General features: G+C 36.3%; 1 protein-coding gene across 10 annotated transcripts in view; it reads left to right on the top strand.

Annotated features, from left to right (window-relative positions):
• The window catches only part of MYO9A (myosin IXA), a 272310-nt gene that overhangs the window by 207684 nt on the left and 39640 nt on the right, over window positions 1-24986 (top strand). For all 10 annotated transcript variants that reach the window (XM_034993654.1, XM_034993659.1, XM_034993658.1 and 7 more), the window contains 6 exons: window positions 5547-5658; window positions 7956-8017; window positions 20246-20438; window positions 22353-22481; window positions 23282-23387; window positions 24164-24295. In XM_034993654.1, the coding sequence (XP_034849545.1) occupies window positions 5547-5658; window positions 7956-8017; window positions 20246-20438; window positions 22353-22481; window positions 23282-23387; window positions 24164-24295 (734 nt within the window). The remainder of the gene's footprint in view (window positions 1-5546; window positions 5659-7955; window positions 8018-20245; window positions 20439-22352; window positions 22482-23281; window positions 23388-24163; window positions 24296-24986) is intronic.

Here is a 24986-nt window from a genome sequence, read left to right as displayed (position 1 = left end):
TGGCCCTCCTATCCTTCTCCTCTACCCTGCCCCCTTTTCATTTTGACATAATTGTAGTTACAGAAAATTTGCAGGAAAAGTTAAAAAAAACCCTATGTTTCTTCACCCAGATTTATTCAGATTTCACCAGTTGTACCAACATTGTCTCTTTATAGCAAAAGATCTTTGTTATATTCAGTTGTCATGCCTTTTTAGGCTGTTTTAATCTGGAACAATTCCTCAGTCTTAGGTTTTCATTGCATTGACATTGTTGAGGAACATATACCAGTTATTCAGAATTGTTCCTCAGTTTGAGTTTGTCTTATATTTCTTCATGATTAGATTCAGGTTATGTGTTTTGGGCATGGAATACCACAGAAGAGATGCTGTGTTTTTTTTCAGTGTTTGATATCAGGAGATATGATATCTCTCTGCCCCATTACATTTGATGTCCATAAGGATGTTTCTTAAAAAAAAACCCTACCAAATTTACTATTATTTTCCTTTGTAATTGAGTATCTTTTGGGAAGATACTTGAGACTATGTAAATATCCTTATATTCCTTCAAACTCTCACCCACTAGTTTTAATATCCCTTGATGATTCTTGCCTAAATCAGTTATTACTATGATGGTTGCCAAATAGTGTTTTTTAAAATTCCATCATTTATTCTGTATTCATTAGTTGAATTTTTGCCATAAAGATGAGTTTTCCTTCTAATTTATAGCCTCAAGGGACTCCCACTGAACAAATTTGTGACATTTGGAGCATTGAAATAAAGGACAGGAAAAGATTATAATCCATTGAATAAAATAAGAATCTCTGAGTCTGTACTGATATAAATAATTTCTTTTTGAAGAGTATTTTTTCTAATAGATAATACACTTATATTATTAAAACATCTTTTGAAAAGTATGTATACTGAGAAGTCTTAACTGCCCCTTTCCCTTCTTTGTCCTGTACAGGTATATATTGTTGTTAGTTTCTTATTTATTTTCCCAATGTTTCTTTATCCAATATAAGAAATAAGGCATATGCTTATTTTCTATCCTTTCTCACACAAAATTTAGCATATTATATAATAGTATAATACTCTTTTGTGTCTTGTTTTTATCATCGAACAATATATTTAGGAAATCACTCTGTGTCTCTAGTAGACAGAATCTTTAAGAAGTCCTGTCCTGCAAAAGGTTCTTGTCCCCTGGTTATTCAACCAAACGCTAATCTAGGCACTGCAGTTGGAATTAACATAGCTAATCACCTCACTGTTTTTAACATAAAAAGTTTATCCTGGATTGTGCAGATGAGCCAAATATAATCAGAAGAGGAAGTCAGAAGAGTCAAAGAGATGTAGTTGCAGAAAGATGCAGAAGACATAGGTAGAAGTCAGAGAAAATGGAAGCATGAGAAGGATGCAGTCTGCTGTTGGTAGCTTTGAAGATGGAGAAAGGGGAACCGTTAGCCATGGAATGTGAATGGCCTATTAGAAACTGAGAACAGCAACAGCTAGCTAACAGCCAGCAAGGAAATGGGACTTCCATCCTACAACTGCATGGAGCTGAATTTTGTTAACAATATGAATGAAATTGTATTCTCCAGAGCTTCCTGAAAGGCACATAGCCCTGACAATACCTGATTTTAGCTTGGTGAGAGTTGTGTCTGACTTCTAGCCTTCATAACTTCATAACTGGGAGGTTATGAATGGGTGTTTTAAACTGCCAAGTTTATGGTAAATTGTTACAACAACAATAGAAAACTAATATAATAATTGTGCCTAGAAATCTAATATTCCTTTCTGTACCATTGGTTTGTTTCTCTTCTGTTATAAACAATAATGGCATGAGGGATAACTCATGTGTGTGTGAGAGAATGGACAGGGGTTCCTAGGATTGGACTTCCTGGTTATAGATAATATAGGGTCCTGCCTTTATTACCTGAAGGAGTAATCGCATTTCTCAGTTTGAGCTATGAAAGTGGGTTGTTAAATTTTTAGATTTGCCAGTTTGGTAGATAAGGAGTATTGTATTTCCCTGTAGTTTCAGTTTGCTTTTCTCTTATTATTGGTGAGTTTGAGTATCTTCTTATGCTTCAGTATCATTTAGATTTTTTTTTTTTTCCTGTAGCATGTATATTTATGTTCATTGCTTGTTTTTTTGTTGGGGTTTGGTCTTCTTTCTCAATTTCTGGGAACTTCATATATGAGGGAGATTACTTTTTGTCTGTGATATGAGTTGTAAATATGTTTCCCCAGTTTGTCTCTCGATGCTGCCTTTTAATATTATTTGTTATGTAGAAAATTTTTACTTTTATGAAATTAGACTTACCAATGTAAATTTGGTAGGGTTTTTTTTTTAAGAATACTTACCAATCTTTTCTTTCATAGCTTCTGAATTTTGAGTCACAGACTTTCCCCCCACCTAAAGGTTATAAAGAAATTTTCAGTTTTTTTACTTCTAATACTTTAATGGCCACATTTTTTACATTTAAATTCTGGTCTTTATGGAGTTATCCTAGTGTATTGTATGAATTACAAATCTAATTTTACCTCTTACCAAACCCATCATCATTTATTTTGAAGTCCAGCTGTACCTATCTACTTTGAGATGTCACCTTTTTTTCATTCTGATTTCCCCTTTATCTTGGATCTTTTTGTCCTGTTCCATTAATTGATCTGAGTATTCATGAGTCGGTTCCACACTACTTTAACTGTTGAGCTTTTATTATCTGGCTAAGTCCTCCCTAGTTTTCTTTTTCTTTTTTTAAACATTGATTTTATTTATTTGAGAGAGAGAGCACACACACACATTCTCTCTCTCTCTCTCTCTCTCTCTCTTTCTCGCTGTGGGGGAGCCCCCTGAGCCAGGGAGTCTCATGCAGGGCTCCATCCCAGGAACCCAAGACCATGACCTGAGGCAAAGGCAAATGCTTAACTGACTGAGCCACCCAGGCGTCCCCCCTAATTTTCTTTTTCAGATCTTTTCTAGCTATTTTTACTTGTTTTTCCATAGTAGCTTTGAATTCAGTTGTCTCTTTGAGGGGAAGAAATCTAGTAGTACTTTTACTTGGATTACCTTATATTTATAAATTAACATACAGAGAACTGACATCTTTATGATTTTGTTTCTTTTCATCTGTGCAAGTCTATTTTTGTGTCCATTAAGTGGGTTTTAAAGCTTTTCATATATAGTTTTTAATTATTTCATGCTATATTTATTACTGGGTGTTTTATCTCAGCAGAGATAATCATTGTAGTTAACAGTATGGTATATATCTTTCTATGCTTTTTCTGTACTTATATAAACTCTTTAAGAGTTTTCAAAGTGATATGCAGGAGTTTCTGGGCTACTTCCAGGGATTTTGCAAAATTAAAGCTATTTTCATAATAATAATGACATTATTTTCCTTTTTCACTGAGTTGAACAAAAGGAATCATGAGTGAACTGCTGACAACTTAGCACAAATCAAGGCAATTTCTCCAGATGGGAATGGGAAGTATGCTATAGCTGCATATGATGGTTGTCTCAAAAAAAAAAAAAAAAAAATCACTTGTATAATGGAACTGTAAACTGATCTAGTTTTAAAAAACTTTTAAAGTTTTAGAAAACTGTGACAAAATTCATATGACCTAAAATCCACCATTTCAACCGTTTAAAGTATATACTTTAGTGGGCTTTAGTATATTGGCTATATTGGGCAACTACCACCACTATATAATTCTAGAACATTTTCATTACTTGCAAAAGAAAGTCCCTACTCAATAAGCAGTCATTCCCATTCTCTCTTCCTCCAGTCCTGACAACTACCAATCACCTTCTGTCTCAATGGATTTTCTTTTTATGGACATTTCATATTGGTAAAAAAAAAATAATCATAAAATATTGGCCTTTTGTATGTGTCTTCTTTCACTTAGCATACTGTTCTCAGGATTCATTCATGTTGTAGCATGTTATTTCATTCCTTTTATAACCAAATAATATTCCACTGTATAGATACACTTCATTTTATTTACCCATTGGTCAATTTATGGACTTTGGGGTTTTTCCACTTTTTGACTCTTAGGAGTAATGCTGCTATGAACATTTGTGTACAAGTTTTTGTATCAACATGTGTTTCTAGCAACTTTTTTCATAGAACATCACTTTTACTTTATTGACAAGGCTATACTCATTTAGACTTTGGTACTTGGCAGACATTTTTTGAAAATGAATTAAGTGACTCTGTCACTTCAAGGAAAACACCTAACAATATTTGTTAATATTTGTAAAGTTTAAGCTTTCAAGCAAAATTAGAATTGTAGAAAACTTGTGAGTGTGACAACTTTCCAGTAAAGAATTTTCTTATGAGATTGGTGGTAGTATGAAGGAATGTGACCTTTTGATAGAGTATAATGAAATGTGCCAGCATTTAGAAGAATCGCATAACTCAGTGAACCAGTATTTTCCAGATGACCAATGCCTAACACTATAAAGTCATGTATAGGTAAAATGTCCATTTGAAGTACAGAATAGACTAAAAGGTTTTTTCAAACAGCTTGAGGCAAATGTACTTCCAATGTAGTATATCCCTTCTGAGTATACAATTCAGTGATTTTTAGTAAATTTATACAGTCATAACCATCATCTCAGTCCCATTTTCCAATTTTATGTCTGAATGAAGGTGGATTTTCTTCATGTATTTCAAACTAAACTTCCTGGTGCCAACAGATTGAATGCAGAAATGGATACCTAGGATCTAGTTTTCTTTTTTTTTAAATTAATTAATTAATTTATTTTTTAAAGATTTTATTTATTTATTTGAGACAGAGAGAATGAGAGACAGAGAGCATGAGAGGGAGGAGGGTCAGAGGGAGAAGCAGACTCCCTGCCGAGCAGGGAGCCCGATGCGGGACTCGATCCCGGGACTCCAGGATCATGACCTGAGCCGAAGGCAGTCGCTTAACCAGCTGAGCCACCCAGGCGCCCAGGATCTAGTTTTCTTTCATTAAGCCAGACATAAAAGAGATTTACAAAAATGTAAAACAATACCCCTTTTGTCACCACTTTGGTTTAAATATATAGTTGTTTTTCATGAAAATGTTACTTATGTTAGCATGTAATATGTTTAATGTTTATGTTAAGTGAATTGGATACTCAAAATTTATTTCAGTTTTAATTTCTAATACAGTATTTATCAATAGGTATGACTCATAGAAACTGAAGTTCTTTGAGAGCAATAATAATTTTCAAAAATGTAAAAGGCTCTTGAGGCTAAAATAAAATTTGAGGACCATTTCTTTTATTATTTTACATGCTGATTCAGAGTCGCATAAGACAGTTCTCTTATGTTTACAGCATTGCTTTCTAATTTTCATACAAGTTGGTCTTGTTTCCCTACCAGATTGTTAGCTTTTTGAAAGCAGGGACCAAATGTATTGCTTTTGTTTATTTTCTCAGAAGATCGTGTTTATTCCTGGAATAAGTGTCCATTGAAGACTTAACAAGGGATTGGAGGATTCCCCACTGGCTGACCATGTTAGGGCAGCATTTACTATGTTGGCTTTAACATAAATAGCTATATTTTTTCATTCAGGTGGAAGAGCACAATGGTCACATCTTTAAGGCTACCCAGTATAGCATCCCTACATACTGTGAGTACTGTTCTTCTTTGATATGGATAATGGACCGAGCCTCTGTTTGCAAATGTAAGTATGAGTGATTTTTTTTTTTAAGGAATTCATTGCAGCAATTGCAGACATTTCACCATGAACCTTCTTTTTGCTATAAAATCTTGTCACATCTGGCAGAACCCGTGTACTTTGTGAGATCCCCATATATCCATTCTTCGAAGCACAAAATAAAGTCCAGAGACCTGAACTGACTTCCCAGGTTCCCAGGGGTCCCACTTTAAGCTTGTGGCTAAGAAGGGTCCTGTCCCTGCCCTCTGGACTCACGGCCAAGCAACTCTTCTAGAAGCTTTTTATCCACATCTAATAACCTGAGGACTCATTCTGAACTTCTCTGAAGCCAGAGGAAGAGCTGCTCTGAGGGAAGACACCTACCCTCTCACCATACCGTTACTGTATTTATTAGCCAGTATGAGTGATCTTTGAGGAGTTTTTTAAACCACTTAACATTTCTGTTTTCTAAGTTTACTCATATCTTTTTTAACATAAAGGGGTAATTTACATTTCCTGATTCTTTGGCCTCCTCTCACTATCCTCTTTGACCTACTCTCTAGCCAAACTAGATATTTTGCTGTTGTTTGCTCATTGTACTTGCAGCTTACTTTATCTGAAATGCTCTTCTCCCAGATATTAGTTTGACTATTTCAGTTAATCTATGTCTCCATCCAAATGTTACCTCTTAGAGAACTCTTTCCTTACTGTCATATCTAAAATGCCACTTGGTCCCCTAATTCTCTGTCCCCTTACTCAGCTTAATATTAAGTCTTCATAGCACTTATCACTACACAAAATTATATTAAGTATTTGTTTTCTTGTTTTCACTCTGTCCACTAGAATGTATGCTCTGTAAGGTCAGGAAACTTAATTGTTTCTTCTGTATCACCAGTGCCTAGAACAGTTCTGGTATTACAAGTTTTGATAAGTTTTTGTTGGGTAGATGGATGGATGAATTAATGAAAAAATTATTAGATTATAACCAAAAAGATACTTTTTTCTACTCTAATGTTTTCATTAGAATATATAAGTCCTAGAATGTGAGTTGAAACTTTTTTTTAGGTCACCTTTGTTCTGGCTTACAGAGGACCTTTAGCTTCCACTTCTGTCATGCCATACATCTACTCTGGTGCTTTCAGTAATTCTGTGAGGTTTTGCTTAGTAGTGGGCCAGAATTGAATGAATGAAATATTAGGAAGTGTTTGTCCAGTAGGACAAGGATGAAAGTCATGTTTGCTGTAGTGAAATCACCACTATTGGTAGATATGTTCACTTGTTCTATTGTTCAACAGTGGTTTCTTTTTTGTTTTATTATTAGTAGTCTAAAAATTATAGTGAGAACAAGATGGGAAGTAGTTTGCCATTAACTTGACTGTTGAATGTTAGTTTGAATCTCATAGGTTTGGCATAATTTTCTCTGTGTTTTGAAACTGAAAATGTAAAAAATCTGCTTTTTTTATGACTTGGGTGAGCTTGGTTTGATTTCTTAATAGAATTAACTAACTTTCTTTGTGATTATACTGGTGATTTCATCAGCAGAATGATATGGCCTCCCTCTCAGCTTTGAAAACCCCACAAGTTATACTTTAGAAGCTCAAGAAGGATTTTAGGTGTTGATATCCAGGAGCTAGAGCTGGTGTAGCAAAATGACTTAGTTCAAATACATTTCAGTATTCTCCTCTCACTGCTTCTTCCCACCTATCAACTGCCTAGCCACCCTGTTCTCTGTTGCTCCAAGGAATAATGTCTCTTCTGAACATTTTCTTTATCTTGTCTTCCCAGTCACAACTGATACTGTTTATCTTCTGGTTCCTCAGAGCTCTGTTCTGGACTTTCTAAGATAATAAGGCTTTTCTTCTATCTTAATGTGCTATGTACCTTGTTTTCATTTTAGTAAGGGTCTTTGGCAGTAATGCCTTTCTTACCCATTGGAATGATTTTTAATCGGTATTTCTGGCACTTCAACAGATTGTAGAGCAGGCATATTAGGGGAGCATAAAGACTAATTTGTGAATCAAGTCAGAAAGAAAGTATTCTGTAGGAATATAGTGGGAGCAGGGGGAGAAGCAGGCAGTCTTTAAAGATTCAAAGCTTTTTCATAGATAGTAGTTAGAAATTTAGGCATGTTTTTCAACTTCATTTTTCTAAATAGAATGGGTTAAATCCTTTTTTATTCTAATACCATACCAAGTATGTATATGATATTACAGCAGTATCAGATTTAAAGAAAAAAATTATGTCCAAAATAAAGCTGTAAACTTTTTTTCTTGTCATTGATGTACAGACTTCTAAAAGTGCTGCATTCCTATCCTGTTTTTCAGTATGCAAATATGCTTGCCATAAGAAATGCTGTCTGAAAACCACAGCCAAGTGCTCTAAAAAGGTAAGAAATTATCACCTATGAGTAATAAATAACAGATCTGTTGATCTTTTCTGCCTTGTGAAAGAAATCAAGTCCTCTTTGATGGTTTTATAGAGCAGTGGTTTTTAAACTTTTTGACCACAAATCACAGAAATATATTTTATGTCATGATCTAGCATATATATATATATATATATATATATATATGTATGTATGTATATATGTATATATAAGGATATATTTGTATAATTGAATTGATTTTCCTGGAACTATATTTACCTTTACTACTTGGGAGAGCTACTAAACTGGTTTCACTGCTGACAGTTTATTAAAACACTGCTTTTAAAGATTTCCTACCTCATTAAATACTCATAAGCCTTCCTAGGAATTGTCTTGAAAGTGGTAGGCTATAACTAAAGATTTTAACATTACAGCAAAATCCACCAGCTTATTGGTGTTTTTACATTTTTCTACTTGGATACACAGAGATCTAAAAGATACTAAACATGTACTCTGATACTTTATCTTCAAGGAGGCAATGAGTTTTGAAAGATTTCAGGCTTTTATTGATATATAATCGTATTTTTTTTACTTATTAGTCATATATTGACAGTCGTGACAATACTGTGCAAATCTGAACTGTAATATAAATGTGTGTGTGTGTGTTGTTTACAGTCCATGTACAGAATTTGCATCTGTACATGGACATTTGCTTCCAACTAAGATGGAATAGCTTGTGTGGCAAACTAATATCCATGCTGAGAACATCCGAAGAAAATGTTACTGAACATCAGAGAGCTGCCCAGGCAGATTGGACTTTTGGGGTGTAGATCCAGGAGAGAAGATAATTGCAGAGTGATGAATCTGTGTCTGTGGGATGTTTTTCTCCTAGTGGGAGTTTGTCAGTTTTTGTTGTAGGACAAGAAACCAAGGTTCCGAATAGAGGGCCACATTCAAGACTTAGAAAAGTCAGCAAAACTTTTAGGAATCTCATAGAGCTATGGAGACAAAAGTTGGAGTTTGGGATTGCCGGGACTTGAGGGACCATGATCCAGACATAACCCTGAAATTTAGAGGTTTTTCCCTCAAGGCATTTTTTGAGTTCTTAAGCTACATGGGGTAAAAGGCTAAGAAGCTAAACAGGAAAAAAAGATTAGATTTTTCTGTAGTTTCACATTGCTAAGGAAAGAAAAATTAGAATTGGAAATACAGAAATAAACATGAGAAAGATACAGAAAAGGATGAAAGGTTCTTAAATGTAAACAAAGACAAGAAATGAGAGAAACAAACATAAATTAGGTCAGTAAAGAAAATACATAGATTGGTAGGTATAAGTCCAAATGTATTGGTGATTACTTTAAATGTTAATAGGCAAGATACTTCCAATTAAAAGACTAGGTTAAAACCAACTGAAAATTCTCAGATGATATGTTGTTAACAAGCAACATACTTAAATATAAAGATACAGAAAGGTTAAAAGCAAAAGGATAGATATAGCATGCAAAGACTAAGCAGTAGAAAGGTGGTGTAGCTATACTAATATTAAGGTGTATTTTAGGGCAGAGAAACATTACTTCAGACAAAGGTATTTCATAATGATAAAATGGTCAACCTGTCAGGGAGATATGAAAATTCTAACTTTAGAAGAGTCTTAACATTATTGCTTCAATAGCTGATGGATAAAAATTTAGTAAGGATGTAAAATGATATGAAAAACAGGATGAAAAAACTCGAACTAGTTGATGTGTATTGAACCCTGCATCTTACAACTGCCTGAATCGTCTTTTCAAGTGCACATAGAACATTTGAGAAAATTGATCATATGTTGGATCAAAAAGCAAGTCCCTACAAATTTCAGAGGATTGAAAATATTGAGAGTACAGTTTTTGACCAGAGTGGGATTAAGCTCTAAATCAACATAAAGATAACTAGACAATCCTCAAGTACTTGGAAATTTAAGGTTGGCTCTGGGGGAACCAGGAGGGTGGAGCCCTCACATTTAAAGAGATAGAATAACAAACAGTCCTGCTGAGATACAGCATAGAAACAGCAGTTTTTGAAAAATGCCTGGGATATATGGGAAGGAGATTTATTTCCTAATCTCAGAACATGTGCTGGAGAGGCAGGGATCTTTGGGGGACTTCTTCAAGAATAGAAGAGTTGATGGGTATCATTTCCTTCCCTGCCTCCAGCCTAGATACACAGGCATCTACAAGGACTAGGGTGCTGCAACAACACTCTCCTCCTAGCTTTGCTATTGGTGCACCTGCCTCCATGTTCTCCTGTGGAAATGCCCCCTCCAATACACCGTTGGCCAGAGCCCATCCAAAGTGGTACCATGAGACTGGTAGTGTGCAAGTGGCCCTGACAGGAGCCAGCACCACTCCAAAGTGTTTCCTGCTCTGGAGAGAGTGAAACATAACCATACACACCAGTACAGTTGCAGCCCCAACAGTGGGCTAGAGGCAGATATCATGTCCAACTGCAGGCCTTGCCCACCAGCAAAAGCTTCTCAGGGGACAACACAGGGAAAGTGCCCTGTACTTCAGTGCTACTGCATCTCTGGCAAACTCTTGGTCTGTTTCAACTTAAGTCCATGGTGGCCTCAGACTGGCCCACTAACAACACAGGGACCAACCCTGCCCACAACAGGCAGAGAGAGCCATTGTAGATGGCTGGACTGAAGACTCAGTCACAATAGCAGGGTGCATAAAACACACATAGGAGACACCCCTGAAGTACCAGGTTCTGGTGAACAGGGGACATTGCATTATAGGCCATTATAAGACCTCTCTTTCATTTTTTTTTTTTTAAGATTTTATTTATTTATTTGACACAGAGAGACACAGCGAGAGAGGGAACACCAGCAGGGGGAGTGGGAGAGGGAGAAGCAGGCTTCCCTCTGAGGAGGGAGCCTGATGTGGGCCTTGATCCCAGGACCTGGGATCATGACCTGAGCTGAAGGCAGACACTTAATGACTGAGCCACCCAGGTGCCCCAAGACCTCTCTTTCATAAAGCCACCACGTTCAAGAGCAGGAGATGTAGCTGACTTTCCTAACACATAGAAACAGACACAGAGAGTTAGACAAAATGAGGAGACAGAGGAATATGTCCCAAATGAAAGAACAGGACAAAATCCCAGCAAGAGAACTAAATGAAACGGAGGTAAGTAATATGCCTGATAGGGAATTTAAAGTAATGGTCATAAAGATACTCACTGGACTTGAGATAAGAGTAGAGGACCTCAGTGAGAATCTCAAAAGAAAACATGAAAAAGAACCAATCAGAAATTAAGAACCTAATAACTGAAATTAAAATACATTAGATGGAATAAATAGGAGACTAGAGGAAGCAGAAGAACAGGTCAGCAGCCTGGAGGACAGAGTAATGGAAAGCTAATTGAACAGGGGAGAGAAAAAAAAATGGTAAATGAAAATAGACTAAGGGGGGCTCAGATGGTCAAGCGTCTGCCTTTGGCTCAGGTCATGATCCCAGGGTCCTGGGATCGAGTCCCACATCGGGCTCCCTGCTCCTTGGGAGCCTGCTTCTCTCTCTCTCTCTCTCTCTCTCTCTCTCTCTCTCTCTCTCTCTGTCTCTCATGAATAAATAAAATCTTTAAAAAAAAAAAAAAAGAAAGAAAATAGACTAAGGGAACTCGCAGCACCATCAAGCATAATGACATTCACACAATAGGGACCCCAGAAGGCGAAGAGAGAGAAAAGGGGGCATAAAATCTATTTGAAGAAATAACAGTTGAAAACTTCCCTAATATGGAGAAGGAAACAAATCCAGATCCAGGAAGCACAGAGAGGCCCCAACAAAATCAACCCTAGGAGGTACACACGAACGTGTGACAGATAGTAACTAAAATGGCCAAAACTATTGATAAAGAGATAATTTTAAAAGAAGCAAGAAAAACAGATACATACAAGAGAACCCCTTTAAGGCTAACAGCTGGTTTTTCAGTAGAAACTTTGAAGGCCAGAATGGAGTGGCATGACATATTGAAAATGCTGAAAGAAAAAACTTGCAACCAAGAATACTCTATCCAGCAAGGCTATGAGTCAGAATAGAAGGAGAGATAAAGAGTTTCACAGACAAACAGAAGTTAAAGGAATTTATCACCACTACACTAGCCCTACAAAAATGTTAAAGGGGACTATGACTGGAAAGGAAAGACTGACCATAAGTAGGAGTAGTAAGAAAAATAGGAAGCATAAAAGCAGTAAAAATAAGTGTACCTATAAAAATCAGCCAAGGGACTAACAACAGATGTAAAATGTGACACTATATACCTAAAACATGGGGAGTGGTGAAGAGTAAAGAATGGGGTCAAATTTCAGTGACCACCAACTTAATATAGACTGCTAAATGCGTAAGATGTTATATATAAACCTAGTGGTAACCACAAACTACAAACCAGTAATAGATACACAAAAAGTAAAGAAAAAGGAATACAAGCATATCACTAAAGAAAGCTAGCAAACCGTGAGAGAAGAGAGCAAGAGAAAAAGGAACAGAAAAGAACTATAAAAGCAACCATAAAACAATTAACAAAATGACAGTAAATACATACCTGTCAGTATTTACTTAGAATGCAAATGGACTAAATGCTCCAATCAAAAAACTTGGTGTGATGGAATGGATTAAAAATAAAGACAAAACCAAGTCCCATGTGTATGCTTCCTACAGCAGATTCATTTCCAACTTAAAGACACTTGCAGATTGAAAGTGAAAGGATAGAAAAGCATTTATCATGCAAATGGAAGTGAAAAGAAAGTCAGGGTAGAGCAATACTTACATTGGACAAAATGAACTTTAAAACAGACTGTTAGGGGCATCTGGCTTGCTCATTTGGAGAAGCATGCGACTCTTGATCTCAGGTCATGAGTTTGAACCCCATGTTGGGTATAAAGAGTACAAAAAAAATTAATAAGTAAAAACTTTTTAAAAAATTAAAAAAAAGACTGTTGAGAGACAAAGAAGAACACTATATAATCATAAAGGGAACAATCTGACAAGAAGATATAACAATAGTAAATATTTATGCACCCAACATGGGAGCACCCAAAATACATAAAGCAGCTGGTAACAAACATAAAGTAATCAATAGTAATACAATAATAGAAAGGGACTTGATATCCCATTACATTAATAGATAGATCATACAGACAGAAAATCAACAAGGAAACAGTGACTTTCAATGACACATTGGACCAGATGGATCTAAAAGATATATTCAGAATATTCCATCCCTAAAACAGCAGAATACATATTCCTTTCAAGTGCACATGGAACATTCTGCAGAATAGATCACATATTAGACCACAAAATAAGTCTCAACAAATTCAAAAAGATTGAAGTTCTACTGTGTATCTTTTCTGAACACAGCAATATGAAACTAGCAATAAACAACAAGAAAAAATCTGGAAAGGACACAAATACATGGAGGTTAAATGAATAGGTCAACATTTCTTCTTGATGAAGAAATCAAAGGGGAAATTTAAAAAAATACATGGAGATAAATGAAAATGAAAACCAAACGGTCCAAAATCTTTAGGATGCAGCAAAACCTGTTCTGAGAAAGAAGTTTAGAGCAGTACAGGCCTACTTCAGGAAGCAAGAAACATGTCAAATAAACAAACCATCCTTATACCTAAAAGAACTAAAATAGAACAACAAACAAAACCCAAGACTAGTAGAAAGAAAGATAGATTAGAGCAGAAATAAATGAAATAGAAACTAAAAAAAAAAAAAAAACAATAGAATAGTTCAATGAAACCAGTATCTGGTTCCTTGAAAAGATCAACAAAATTGATAAACCTTTAGCCAGACTCATAAAAAAATAAAAAAGGACTCAAATAAAGAAAATCAGAAATGAAAGAGTAGAAATAACCACGAACACCACAGAAATATAAAGGATTATAAGAGAACATTGTGAAAAATTGTATGCCAACAAATTGGGCAACCTAGAGAAATGGATAAATTGTAGAAATGTATAGCTTCCCAAAACTGAATCAGGAAGAAATAGAAAATTTGAATAGACCAGTTACCAGCAACGAAACTGAAATCAGTAATTAAAAACAAAACAAAAAAACTTCCAACAAAATAATCCAGGACCAGGCAGCTTCACAGGTGAAATATACCAAACATCTAAAGAATAATTAATACCTATTCTTCCAAACTATTCTAAAGAAGAAGAAGGAAAGCTTTCATATTCATTCTGTGAGGGCAGCATTATCCTGATACCAAAACCAGATAAAGACAGTACAGAAAAAGAGAACTACAGGCTAATATCTCTGATAAATATAGATGCAGACATCCTCAACAAAATATTAGCAAAGTGAATTCAGCAATGCATTAAAAAAAATCATTCACCATGATCAAGTGGGAATTATTCCTGGGATACAAGGGTGGTTCAGTATTTGCAAATCAATATGATGTATCACATCAGCAAGAGAAAGTATAAAAAACCATATGATCATTGCAATAGTCCAGAAAAAATTTGACAAAGTATCCCATCCATTCATGATAAAAACACTTCAGTAAAATAGGTTTGGGGGGTACATACCTCAACATAATAAAGGCCATATATGAAAACCCCACAGCTAACGTCATACTCAGTGGGGAAAAATTGAGAGCTTTTCCCCTAAGGTCAGGAACAGGACAAGAATGTCCACTCTTGTCGCTTTTATTCAACATAGTATTGGAAGTCCTAGCCATAGCAATCAGACAAAAACAGACATGAAAGGCATTTTTCCAAAGAAGACATGCAGATGGCCATCAGATATAGGAAAAGATGTTCAACATCACTCACTATTAGGGAAATATAGATCAAAAGCACAGTGAGGTATCACCTCATTCCTGTCAGAATGGCTAAAACTGAAAAACGCAAGAAATAAGTGTTGACGAGGATATGGATAAGAAGAAATCCTTGTGTGGTGGTGGGAATGCAAACTTGGTGCAGCCACTGTGGGAAACAGTATGGAGGTTCCTCAAAAAGCTAAAAATAAAATTAACACATGATCCTGTAATTGCCCTACTTTGTTTTTACCCAATGAATATGAAAACATTAATTCAAAAAGACATATGCACCCCTATGTTTATTGCAGCATTATTTTCAATAGCCAAATTATGGAAGTGACACAAGTACTTGTCCATCGATAGGTGAACGGATAAAGAATATGTGGTATATATAAACAATGGAATATTACTCAGCCATAAAAATGAAATCTTGCCATTTGCAACAACATGGGTGCGTCTAGAAGGTATAATGCTAACTCTGAACTAAGAAAAATTCAAGTACCATATGATCTTACTCATATGTGGAATTTCAGAAATAAAACAAAGAAAGAAAAAAATAGACAAACCAAAAAAACAGATTCTTAAATATACAGAACAAACTGATGGCTACCAGAAGGGAGATTGGTTGGGGTATGGGTGAGATAGGTGAAGAGGTTTAAGTGTACACTTACCGTGATGAGCATTGAGTAATGTATAGAATCGTTGAATCACTAAACTGTACACCTAAAAGTAATATAGCAGTATATGTTAACTATACTATAATTAAGATTAATAAAAATTTTCTCCCTGAAAAAAATAAACATCAAGTGATATAATTCACATTGAACAAATAAAACAATATGATTATCTTAAAGAGGAAAAACATTAGATAAAATTCAAAACTCACTCATAATTCAAACAAACCAACAAAAAATAATCTACCACAGAGTGGGAGAATGCATTTGCAATTCGTACATCCATCTTGGATCTACAATATCTAAAAAGCATCTAAAAATCATTAAGAAAGATGGTCAGCTCTGTAGAAAAATGAGCACATGGCTTAAGCAAGCACTTGACAAAAGACCAATAAACATGAAAAGTTGTCCACCTTCACTAACCATCAGGGAAATACAGTTTGAAACCATAGTGAAATATATACCCACTTGAATGGCTAAAATGTAAAACATCCTAACAAGGTTGTAGAGCAGCTTGGACTTTAATACATTACTGGTAGGAGTATAAGTTGACATAAGTTATCTTGAAGTTATTTGGCAGTCCTTATCAAAGCTGAGCATAAGCATTTCTAATGACTCAGCAGTACCACTCCAAGATACATACCCAACAAATATACACAGATATTTGTGCCAAAAGACAAATAAAAGAACATTCATATCAGCACTGAGATATCCCCAAACTAGAAGAAACCTAAATGTCTCTCAGCAGTAGAATGTATAAATAAATTATGGTATACAGTTGACTCTTGAAAAACATTCCCCCCGCACAGTGGAAAATCTGTATATAGCTGTTGACTCCCCCATAACTTAACTACTTATAGCCTACTGTTGTTGATTAACACATATTTTGTAAGTTATATGTATTATATACTGTATTCTTACAATAAAGTAAGTTAGAGAAAAGAAAATGTTATTAAGAGAATTATAAGGAAAGAAAATACATTTGCAGGGCTTTATTTAGTTTTAAAGCTTTTATTTATTTATTTGAGAGGGAGAGGGTACGAAGTAGGGTGGGGAAGAGCAGAGGGAGAGGGATAAGCAGACTCCCGCTGAGCAGGGAGTCCGACACGGGGCTCCATCCCTGGACCCTGTGATCATGACCTGAGCCAAAGGCAGATGCTTAACCAATTGAGCCACCCTGGTGCCCTGTACTGTATTTATTGGAAAAAAACCCCCACATATTTATAATTGGACCTGCATGGTTCAACCCTTGTTCAAGGGTCAACTATTTATATTATGGAATACTATATGAGCTTAAATTATTTTTACTCACAGACATGATGCTGAAGCCAGAAACAAAAGAGCACATACCATATTATTTTATTTATATAAAGTTCAAGAATGGATGAAGGTAACTCATGGTCTACATATTATATGATACCATTAATATAATGTTAAAAAGTAGGTAAAACTAATCTATATTGATAGAAGTACATATGCTGATTATTTGTGAAAATACATAGTGGCTGGGATGGTTTTGAAGAGAATTTTATACTGCTGGTTGTATTCTATTTCCTGACTTGGGTCCTGATAACAAGTGTGCATCAACTTTGTCAAAGTCTATCAAACTGTACACTTAAAGTTTGTACACCTTTATGTATGTCATACTTCAATGAATTTTTATTTAAAATACATAAAGTAGTTTGGAGGGAAAATAACTATAAAAACATATTTTTTGTTTTTTTAAAGATTTTTTTTTTATTTATTTGACAGAGAGATAGAGTGCACAGTAGGCAGAGCAAGCAGGCAGAGGGAGAAGGAGAAGCAGGCTTTCCGCTGAGCAGGGAGCCCAACGGGGGGCTCGATCCCAGGATGCTGGGACATGACCTGAGCCGAAGGCAGCCACTTAACCAACTGAGCCACCCAGGTGCCCCATGTATATTGTTTTTACAAAGAAGACTCAATTAAATTTTTTTCAGTTGAAAATAGTGAAATTAATTTTTCTTAATTTCAAGAAATAGAATTTTTTAGCATGTTTGCTTTAAATTAGTTGGTTTCAAATCAAACGATTAAAATTTTTTTTTAATACCCTCAACTATTTTGGGGTTTTTTTTGCTTTCACAGATCTTTATTAACATTCCTAATGCTCTGGGGATAGCCATAACATTTAAATAAATAGATTATATATGTGTGTATGTATACATGTTTGTGTCACAGTAATAGCAAGAAGTTGGACTAAAGTTTATTTTAATCATTGCAGTGAGCAGTATTTCTTTAACAGTTTATTGAGTATTTGCCATGTATCAGATACAGTAACATCTGTTACTTAATCTTCATAATAACCCTTTGAGGTAGAAAAGTGATATTTCTATTGCAAATATGAAATTATGTAAATAACCTAATATAGTGACAAGGCAAAATTTTAATTTGCATCCTCTAAATATTTTAAGATTAAGTGTCCTTTCTCTTCTCCCTCAGACCTGGAGAAACTTTTCAGAGATATTGCCTAAATATTAAGATAACTTAGCATGCTTCAAAGTAGACATACTGTTAATTCTCTTAAGAATTAAGTGCTGGACTGATATGAGGAATTCTTAATCTCAGGAAGCAAACTGAGGGTTGCTGGAGTGGTGGGGGGTGGGAGGGATAGGGTGGCTGGGTGATAGACATTGGGGAGGGTATGTGCTGTGGTGAGCACTGTGAATTGTGTAAGACTGATGAATTACAGACCTGTACCTCTGAAACAAATAATACATTATAGTTAAAAAAAAAGTTAAAAAAAAAAAGATAGTAGGAAGGGAAACATGAAGGGGGGAATCGGAAGGGGAGATGAACCATGAGAGACTATGGACTCTGAGAAACAAACTGAGGGTTCTAGAGGGGAGGGGAGTGGGGGGATGGGTTAGCCTGGTGATGGGTATTGAGGAGGGCACATTCTGCATGGAGCACTGGGTGTTAATACACAAACAATGAATCATGGAACACTACATCTAAAACTAATGATGTAATGTATGGGGATTAACATAATAAAATTAAATTTAAAAAAAAAAGAATTATGTGCTGGAGGGCCCCTGGGTGGCTTATTCAGTTAAGCGGCTGCCTTCGGCTCAGGTCGTGATCCCCAGAGTCCTGGGATGGAGCTCCGAATTGGGCTCCCTGCTCAGCATGGAGTCTGCTTGTCCCTCTCCCTCTGCTCCTCCCCCTGCTTGTTCTCACTTGCTCTCTCAAATAAATAAATAAAATCTTTTTGAACAAAAAGGAACTAAATGCTAGAATGCAGAGTAGATATAGGTGAAAACATACGTCTTCCCTACTTAAAATTTTCTGTTGCCTTTTGTTAGCTGTCAGGACAAGACCCAAAGTCTGTGCCTTAGTACCTGAAGCCCTTTGTAATCTCTCTGCCTAGTGTTTTCTCATTTTTAGTTCAGCCATATCAGATTACTTTGTTTGTTTTGCCCAACTTTGTTCTGTGTTTTCTGTGCCTAAAAGCTTCTTCCCTTTTTTTCTTAAGTACTATTTGCTTTCCAGTAGTTAGGTTAAGCATCAGGTCTTCTCAAGGTCATTAGTTGTTACCCAGCCCAATCCTTCCCAATCTAGTTGTTTTATTTCCATGGTTCCATATTACCTAATAAATCTGTTGTTACTGTTTACTTATCGCCACACATTAACACTACTAGTCTTAGCACTAGTCTTAGGATAGATACTTGATTTTGTTTTCCTGTTACCTAGCACATAAATGACAAATGTATTAACATAAGACTGGAAGGGGAAATTAGGATCAGTTCAAGCAATATCTTGAATGTTAGACTCAAGAATGTTTGTACCTTATTTTGATATATACTAGTTAACCGCTGACGGTTTTTTAGGATACTAAAGTAGATTATATACACTATGCAATATATTAAAAGGGGAGAAAATGGATGTGGGGAAATTCACCAAGAAGCTGTTGGAAATAGTCCAAGTGGGCAGTCTTATAGGTTTGAAATAGGGTGGTGGCAATGGAATAGAAAAGAAAAAATAGGGTGTGCTGACTGACCACAAGAACTTGGCACTGATGCGGACTGAAGGAGAGAATGCCTGTTTTGTTAGAAAAGGAGAGTGATGCAAGAGAAGGAAGAGACAAAAAAGATTTACAAAAAAGATTTCAGTCTCAGAAGTAATACCTGGCATTTTTCTTTTCTGTGAATTACTTCAAATAATCTTCAGGGTAAGTATTTTGCAGTTGCATAAACTATAGTTAGTTTATGATATCAGATACACTATTGAAGTAAATAAGAAAGGGCTCGAACACGAATCATGGGCCAATCTGTGTGTGCCTCTGCCTTTAGCTATGATATCATTGTTCAGTTAAAGGACCCTAAAGTTTACATGAACATTGAAGCATTCTTAAGCATCAGAAATTACTGACAACTCTAATTCATATCAAATCAGACTTTCTAGTAGTACTTGGTACATGTTTAGCATACAAAGTCTATCCCCTTTCTCCCTTGTCCAAATCCCAGCTTTACATGAAGGGCTTTTTAACAGGAAGGGAAACAGTAGCCTGTTGCCACTGCCTTCATTCTCTACCCTATTATATTTTGAGGAGATTCCTAGTGGGAAAGGATTGAAGCTAACGTGTGACTTGATATATATTGTCAATGTTAACCGTAATTCCCTTTCCCTCCAACTCTTATAACTGTGCTCATGAAACTTTAGGGAAATAAAAAGTAGTTTCTCATAAATAACTGGTTAACCACATTTAAAGATGTTTGAATGTATTTGGAAACAAAAATTTATCTTCCATTTAGTATGATCCAGAGCTGTCATCTCGACAATTTGGGGTTGAATTGTCCCGTTTGACCAGTGAAGAACGAACTGTTCCTTTAGTGGTGGAAAAGCTCATAAGCTACATTGAAATGCATGGACTGTACACAGAAGGTATTTACCGAAAGTCTGGTTCAACTAATAAAATCAAGGAGCTTCGACAAGGTCTAGATACAGGTAAGATGGTGCTCTCTAAATCAAGACCAAATGGTTTTATTGAAATAGATCATTTCATGCTTTTAAAGTTTTCATTACATGTTAATCTTTTTCTTGCAGCCAGAAGAATGCCATCTTTTCTGTGGTGCTTGTTAATCATTTTGTGGCTTTCTAGAAGTCTTTGCTTTTGTGTGGTCAATTCAGCAAATATATATTGAGTGTATCATTTGTACAAGGCACTGTTAGGTACTTGACACAGCTCTCATTTAAAATCTTAACAATTTGGTAAGATCATGGTATCTGTAATTAACAAAGAAGAAATTTTAGGTTCAGGGAAATTAAATGATGATCTGTTGATGATGTAGAGCAGTGTGCTGATGGTTTTATGCTAATCTTCACAACAGTCCTATGAATTAGGGATTATCATCCCTGTTTACAGAGAAAGAAACTGAGGCTTACAGAGGATCTTGCCCAAAGACTCACCACCAATAAGTGATCCAGCGGGGATTTAACCCTAGATGTTCTGAATTCATAATCTAAACTATTGCCTGTTAGTCTCCATTACTCTGACTTGAAGTGTCTTTCTGATGCATGTTCTCACCTTCTTACATTCATGACATAGTTATTTAAACTGTTAATTAGTGGATTGAACATGTACCTGTGTAGAGCTATAGCCTCAGTCCTAGAATATATATGCAGGAGTTGGACTTTGGTTTCATTGTCAACTTCTACTCTTTACCACTATAGGGAAGGAATAGATTGTTGTTGTTGTTGTTTAAAGATTTTAGTTCTTTATTTGAGAGAGAGAGAGAGAGAGAGAGCACGAGCAGGGGGAGGGGCAGAGGGAGAAGCAAACTCCCTGCTGAGCAGAACTCTGGGATCATGACCTGAGCCCAAGGCAGAGGCTTAATTGACTGAGCCACCCAGGTGCCCTGAAATAGATTGTTTTGAATCACACTTAGATACAAAGCTTATCTCTGTGTCTCCAAGAACCTACCCACATGCTTTTTCTTTATAGTTTTTTTGTTTGTTTTGGGTTTTTTTAATGAGCAAATCAGGGAGAGATTAGTCAGTATGGAAATAACAACAGAAAATGCTTGGTAAAACTCAAGCAGGACAACCTGCCTACCAGAGGTTCTGTCTACTCCAGGTTAAAGGCAGTTGACAATTGATCTCTTGTACCTTGGGTCAGCACAAGTGAAAAATCATTCATCCTGTATCCTCCCAGTCATTTCATTTGTATAACCTTGCGGAGTTTATAAGTGAAACAGAGTAAGGGTATGTTCATTACATTTCCTATGGTCACTTATTACTGTCCTTTCACCTTTAAAAATGACTTAAAATTAGGGCCTTTTTCCCATCTGCCATCCAAAACATTGCTACTCAAAGTGTGGCTCACAGATCAATCCACAATGTAAGTACGGAAATTGAGAGCAAGCATTTAGAAACATCTGTAGTGGTATTTAACAGTTCTTTAACACGAAAGCATGTGGTATTTTATTTTACATATCTGTCAGTCTGCAAGAGATTTGGAAAACAGAAAGCTGTTCCTTTACCAAGGTTAGAAGTGCTATTCCAAAGCATGGAATTAGATCGTAGAAGATATTAGTTTGATTAAGAACATGAAGGCTTCTGGGCGCCTGGGTGGCTCAGTTGGTTAAGCGACTGCCTTCGGCTCAGGTCATGATCCTGGAGTCCCGGGATCGAGTCCCGCATCAGGCTCCCTGCTCGGCGGGGGGTCTGCTTCTCCCTCTGACTCTCTTCCCACTCGTGCTCTCTGTCTCTCATTCTCTCTCTCTCAAATAAATAAATAAAATCTTAAAAAAAAAAAACAAAAACATGAAGGCTTCTTTTGGTGCTCATAGTTTCTAAAGTGAATTATTTGAAACTCTTTGCATGTTTTGGCTTTGTTGTTTAACTCTTGTCTCTAAATAGATGCTGAGAGTGTAAACCTGGATGACTATAACATACATGTCATTGCAAGTGTATTCAAACAATGGCTTCGTGATTTGCCCAATCCACTCATGACCTTTGAACTCTATGAGGAATTTCTTCGAGCTATGGGTAAGCACAGACTTCCTGGATTTGAGGGAAGGCCTACACTTGGGAAAGGAATGCTGTCTTCATTATAGATTATTTAGCCATCCTCTAATGGTTTAGTCCATAGAGATCCAAAAGTAAGCTTTTGACAGTCAGTACAGAACTGCTGGTGTACTCTCACCTACTCAAATATTGACTTTTGAGAGAGTCATTAAAATGTCAGTATCCTGAAAGGTTTCTGAGAAAGTCACTTCGTTGCTTCTCACAAAGAGATTTCAAGACTAAGATTATAAATAAATTAAAAGACTAAATAGATTGAAGGGCTGGCTTATATTCATTTACATTGTGAATCTAGGCAAGAACTCTGCTATTTTATGCCAAACCTCCCAGGTGATGGAGTTTAGTTTTTCAGTGCCACAGTTGTGTAGAATGTTGCTGGAGGCCTGCCTAAAAGTATTTAGGCCCTGAGGCATGACTCCTCCAATTTCCATAAGACTGATTTTATAAACTATATGGCAATTAATTAATTTTAATAAGGAATCAGTCTGCCACAAAATGCCTAAAAAACAGGGCATCTCTTTCCCTTTGCTCTAATAAGGATTCCTGGGATATAGATTAAAACTCACGGACTATTTAGTGAATATAGAACTCAAGCAAAGGAAGATTAGTGGTAACTGAGCTGCTCTTTTCCTGCCATACAGGTACACCTGCCTCTCTTTAAAATTTTGAGCCAGGTTCCCCTGCTACCTACTGTCTGCTCAGGAGGAAGATGTAGCATACGAGAGGGGATATTCAATCTTACTGGCTATCCTTAATCTTTTTAGGCCTTCAGGAGAGGAAAGAAACAATCCGTGGTGTATACTCTGTGATTGACCAGCTCTCCCGAACTCATCTCAATACACTGGAACGCCTCATCTTTCATCTAGTCAGGTAATTTCAAGGAACAAGGGAATGTATAATAGTTTTTCCTGGATTCTTTTCGATAAGTGAAGAACTCCTTCGTTTGGAAAACTGACAGACCTTTTTTTTCCTGTTTATAAAGCTAATGCCTCAAACAGGTGCTTACAATTCCCTGGAGCAGAAATCCTCAGCTAAGCTGGGCTGCAGAGTAGGGACTTCTCTGCCCTATTTGAGCCATGTAACAATTTCAGCTAATGGTGGCACTGTGTAGCCTAGCCTGTTCTCATTCCTGAACTAGAAAGTAGAAAGGAGGTATATGTCTTGACATAACGTAATTCATAGGAGGTGGGTTTAGGTGGGGCTCAAGAACTGACTGACTGAGTATAAATATCTGCAGTGGTTGGGAAGAAAGCCATCTTTATTTTGATTAGATAAATCTCTGGTAAATATTACATAAATGTTAGATGAATATCTGATATGACTGTCTGAGAATGCCTTTAAGTCTCTACTCTGCATTCTTCAGACACGTTCATCAGGTGTATGGCAGTGGGTCAGAAATTTCCCTTGATAAGCTATCTGCTGGCCTGTATTGCTTCAAGTAAGGAACAGAGTGGAAGTGCATTTTCCAGAGGCAAAGGAACAGCTTTGGGAAAAGTCTACAAGTGTCTCCTTTCACCTGATATGAATATCCTTCCAGTACTCTGCGGTTGATGTCATACGTATTCTTTCTCTCATGTCCTTTGTCTACGTCCTTACTATTTTCCCTTTTAATCCCCACTTCACCTGGTTTTTTTTTTATTCCTTAGGATTGCTCTACAGGAAGAAACGAATCGAATGTCTGCTAATGCTTTGGCGATTGTATTTGCCCCCTGCATTCTTCGATGCCCTGACACCATTGACCCACTACAAAGCGTGCAGGACATCAGTAAGACTACCACGTAAGGCCAGTTACCATCACCTCCACAAGATCCCAGGGACTTCTGAATCATTGTAGCCACTTTATCCAGATATCAAACATAGTGAATGATTTCATAAGTTCAGATGTTTTTAAGAAGATTACTAGACACTGTTGGGTTTTCTTATGCTGAGTATGAAAAATTTCTTTAGGTTCTCTTCAAATGGACATCATTTGTTTTGAAGGGTCATTTTAAATTTAGCTTTTCCTTAGGAATGTTTATATTCTCTAAAAATATTTTAAAAATTCCATTTTACCAAATTACATATACTTTGTCTCTTCCTGTAATCTAGTCTAACTGGCTCTGAATCCCTTTGGCCATAGTACTTCAGTATTTCTGTATTTCACTTTAGCCTTTTTTTATGGCCCTCTGCTTTCCTTCTAGATTAATGATTCTTAACCTTGGCTACAAAAGGAGCTTTAAAAAAATCCTGGTGTTTGTGTCCTATCCCTAGAGAGTCTAATTTTATTAGTCTGGGGTGTAGCCTGGGCGTTGCAACTTATAATTGCTTCTCAGATGGATACTGAAGTGCAGCCAAAGTTGTGAACCACCATTATATAAATCTTGTCTTAGAGCTCATAAAATAAGGAATGTTGATTTTTCTTTCATCCTCCAAACGTCTGCCACATTTAGCTGAAAAGCAGTGTGGGAGGGCTACAATTTATTTGACTTA

The sequence above is a fragment of the Mirounga leonina genome, unplaced genomic scaffold (genome assembly GCF_011800145.1).
Source record: "Mirounga leonina isolate KUSES-001 unplaced genomic scaffold, KU_Mleo_1.0 Mir_91, whole genome shotgun sequence".
NCBI lineage: Eukaryota > Metazoa > Chordata > Mammalia > Carnivora > Phocidae > Mirounga > Mirounga leonina.
The sequence above is the reverse complement of the archived record's forward strand: the minus strand, read 5'-3'. Positions and strand labels throughout refer to the sequence as shown.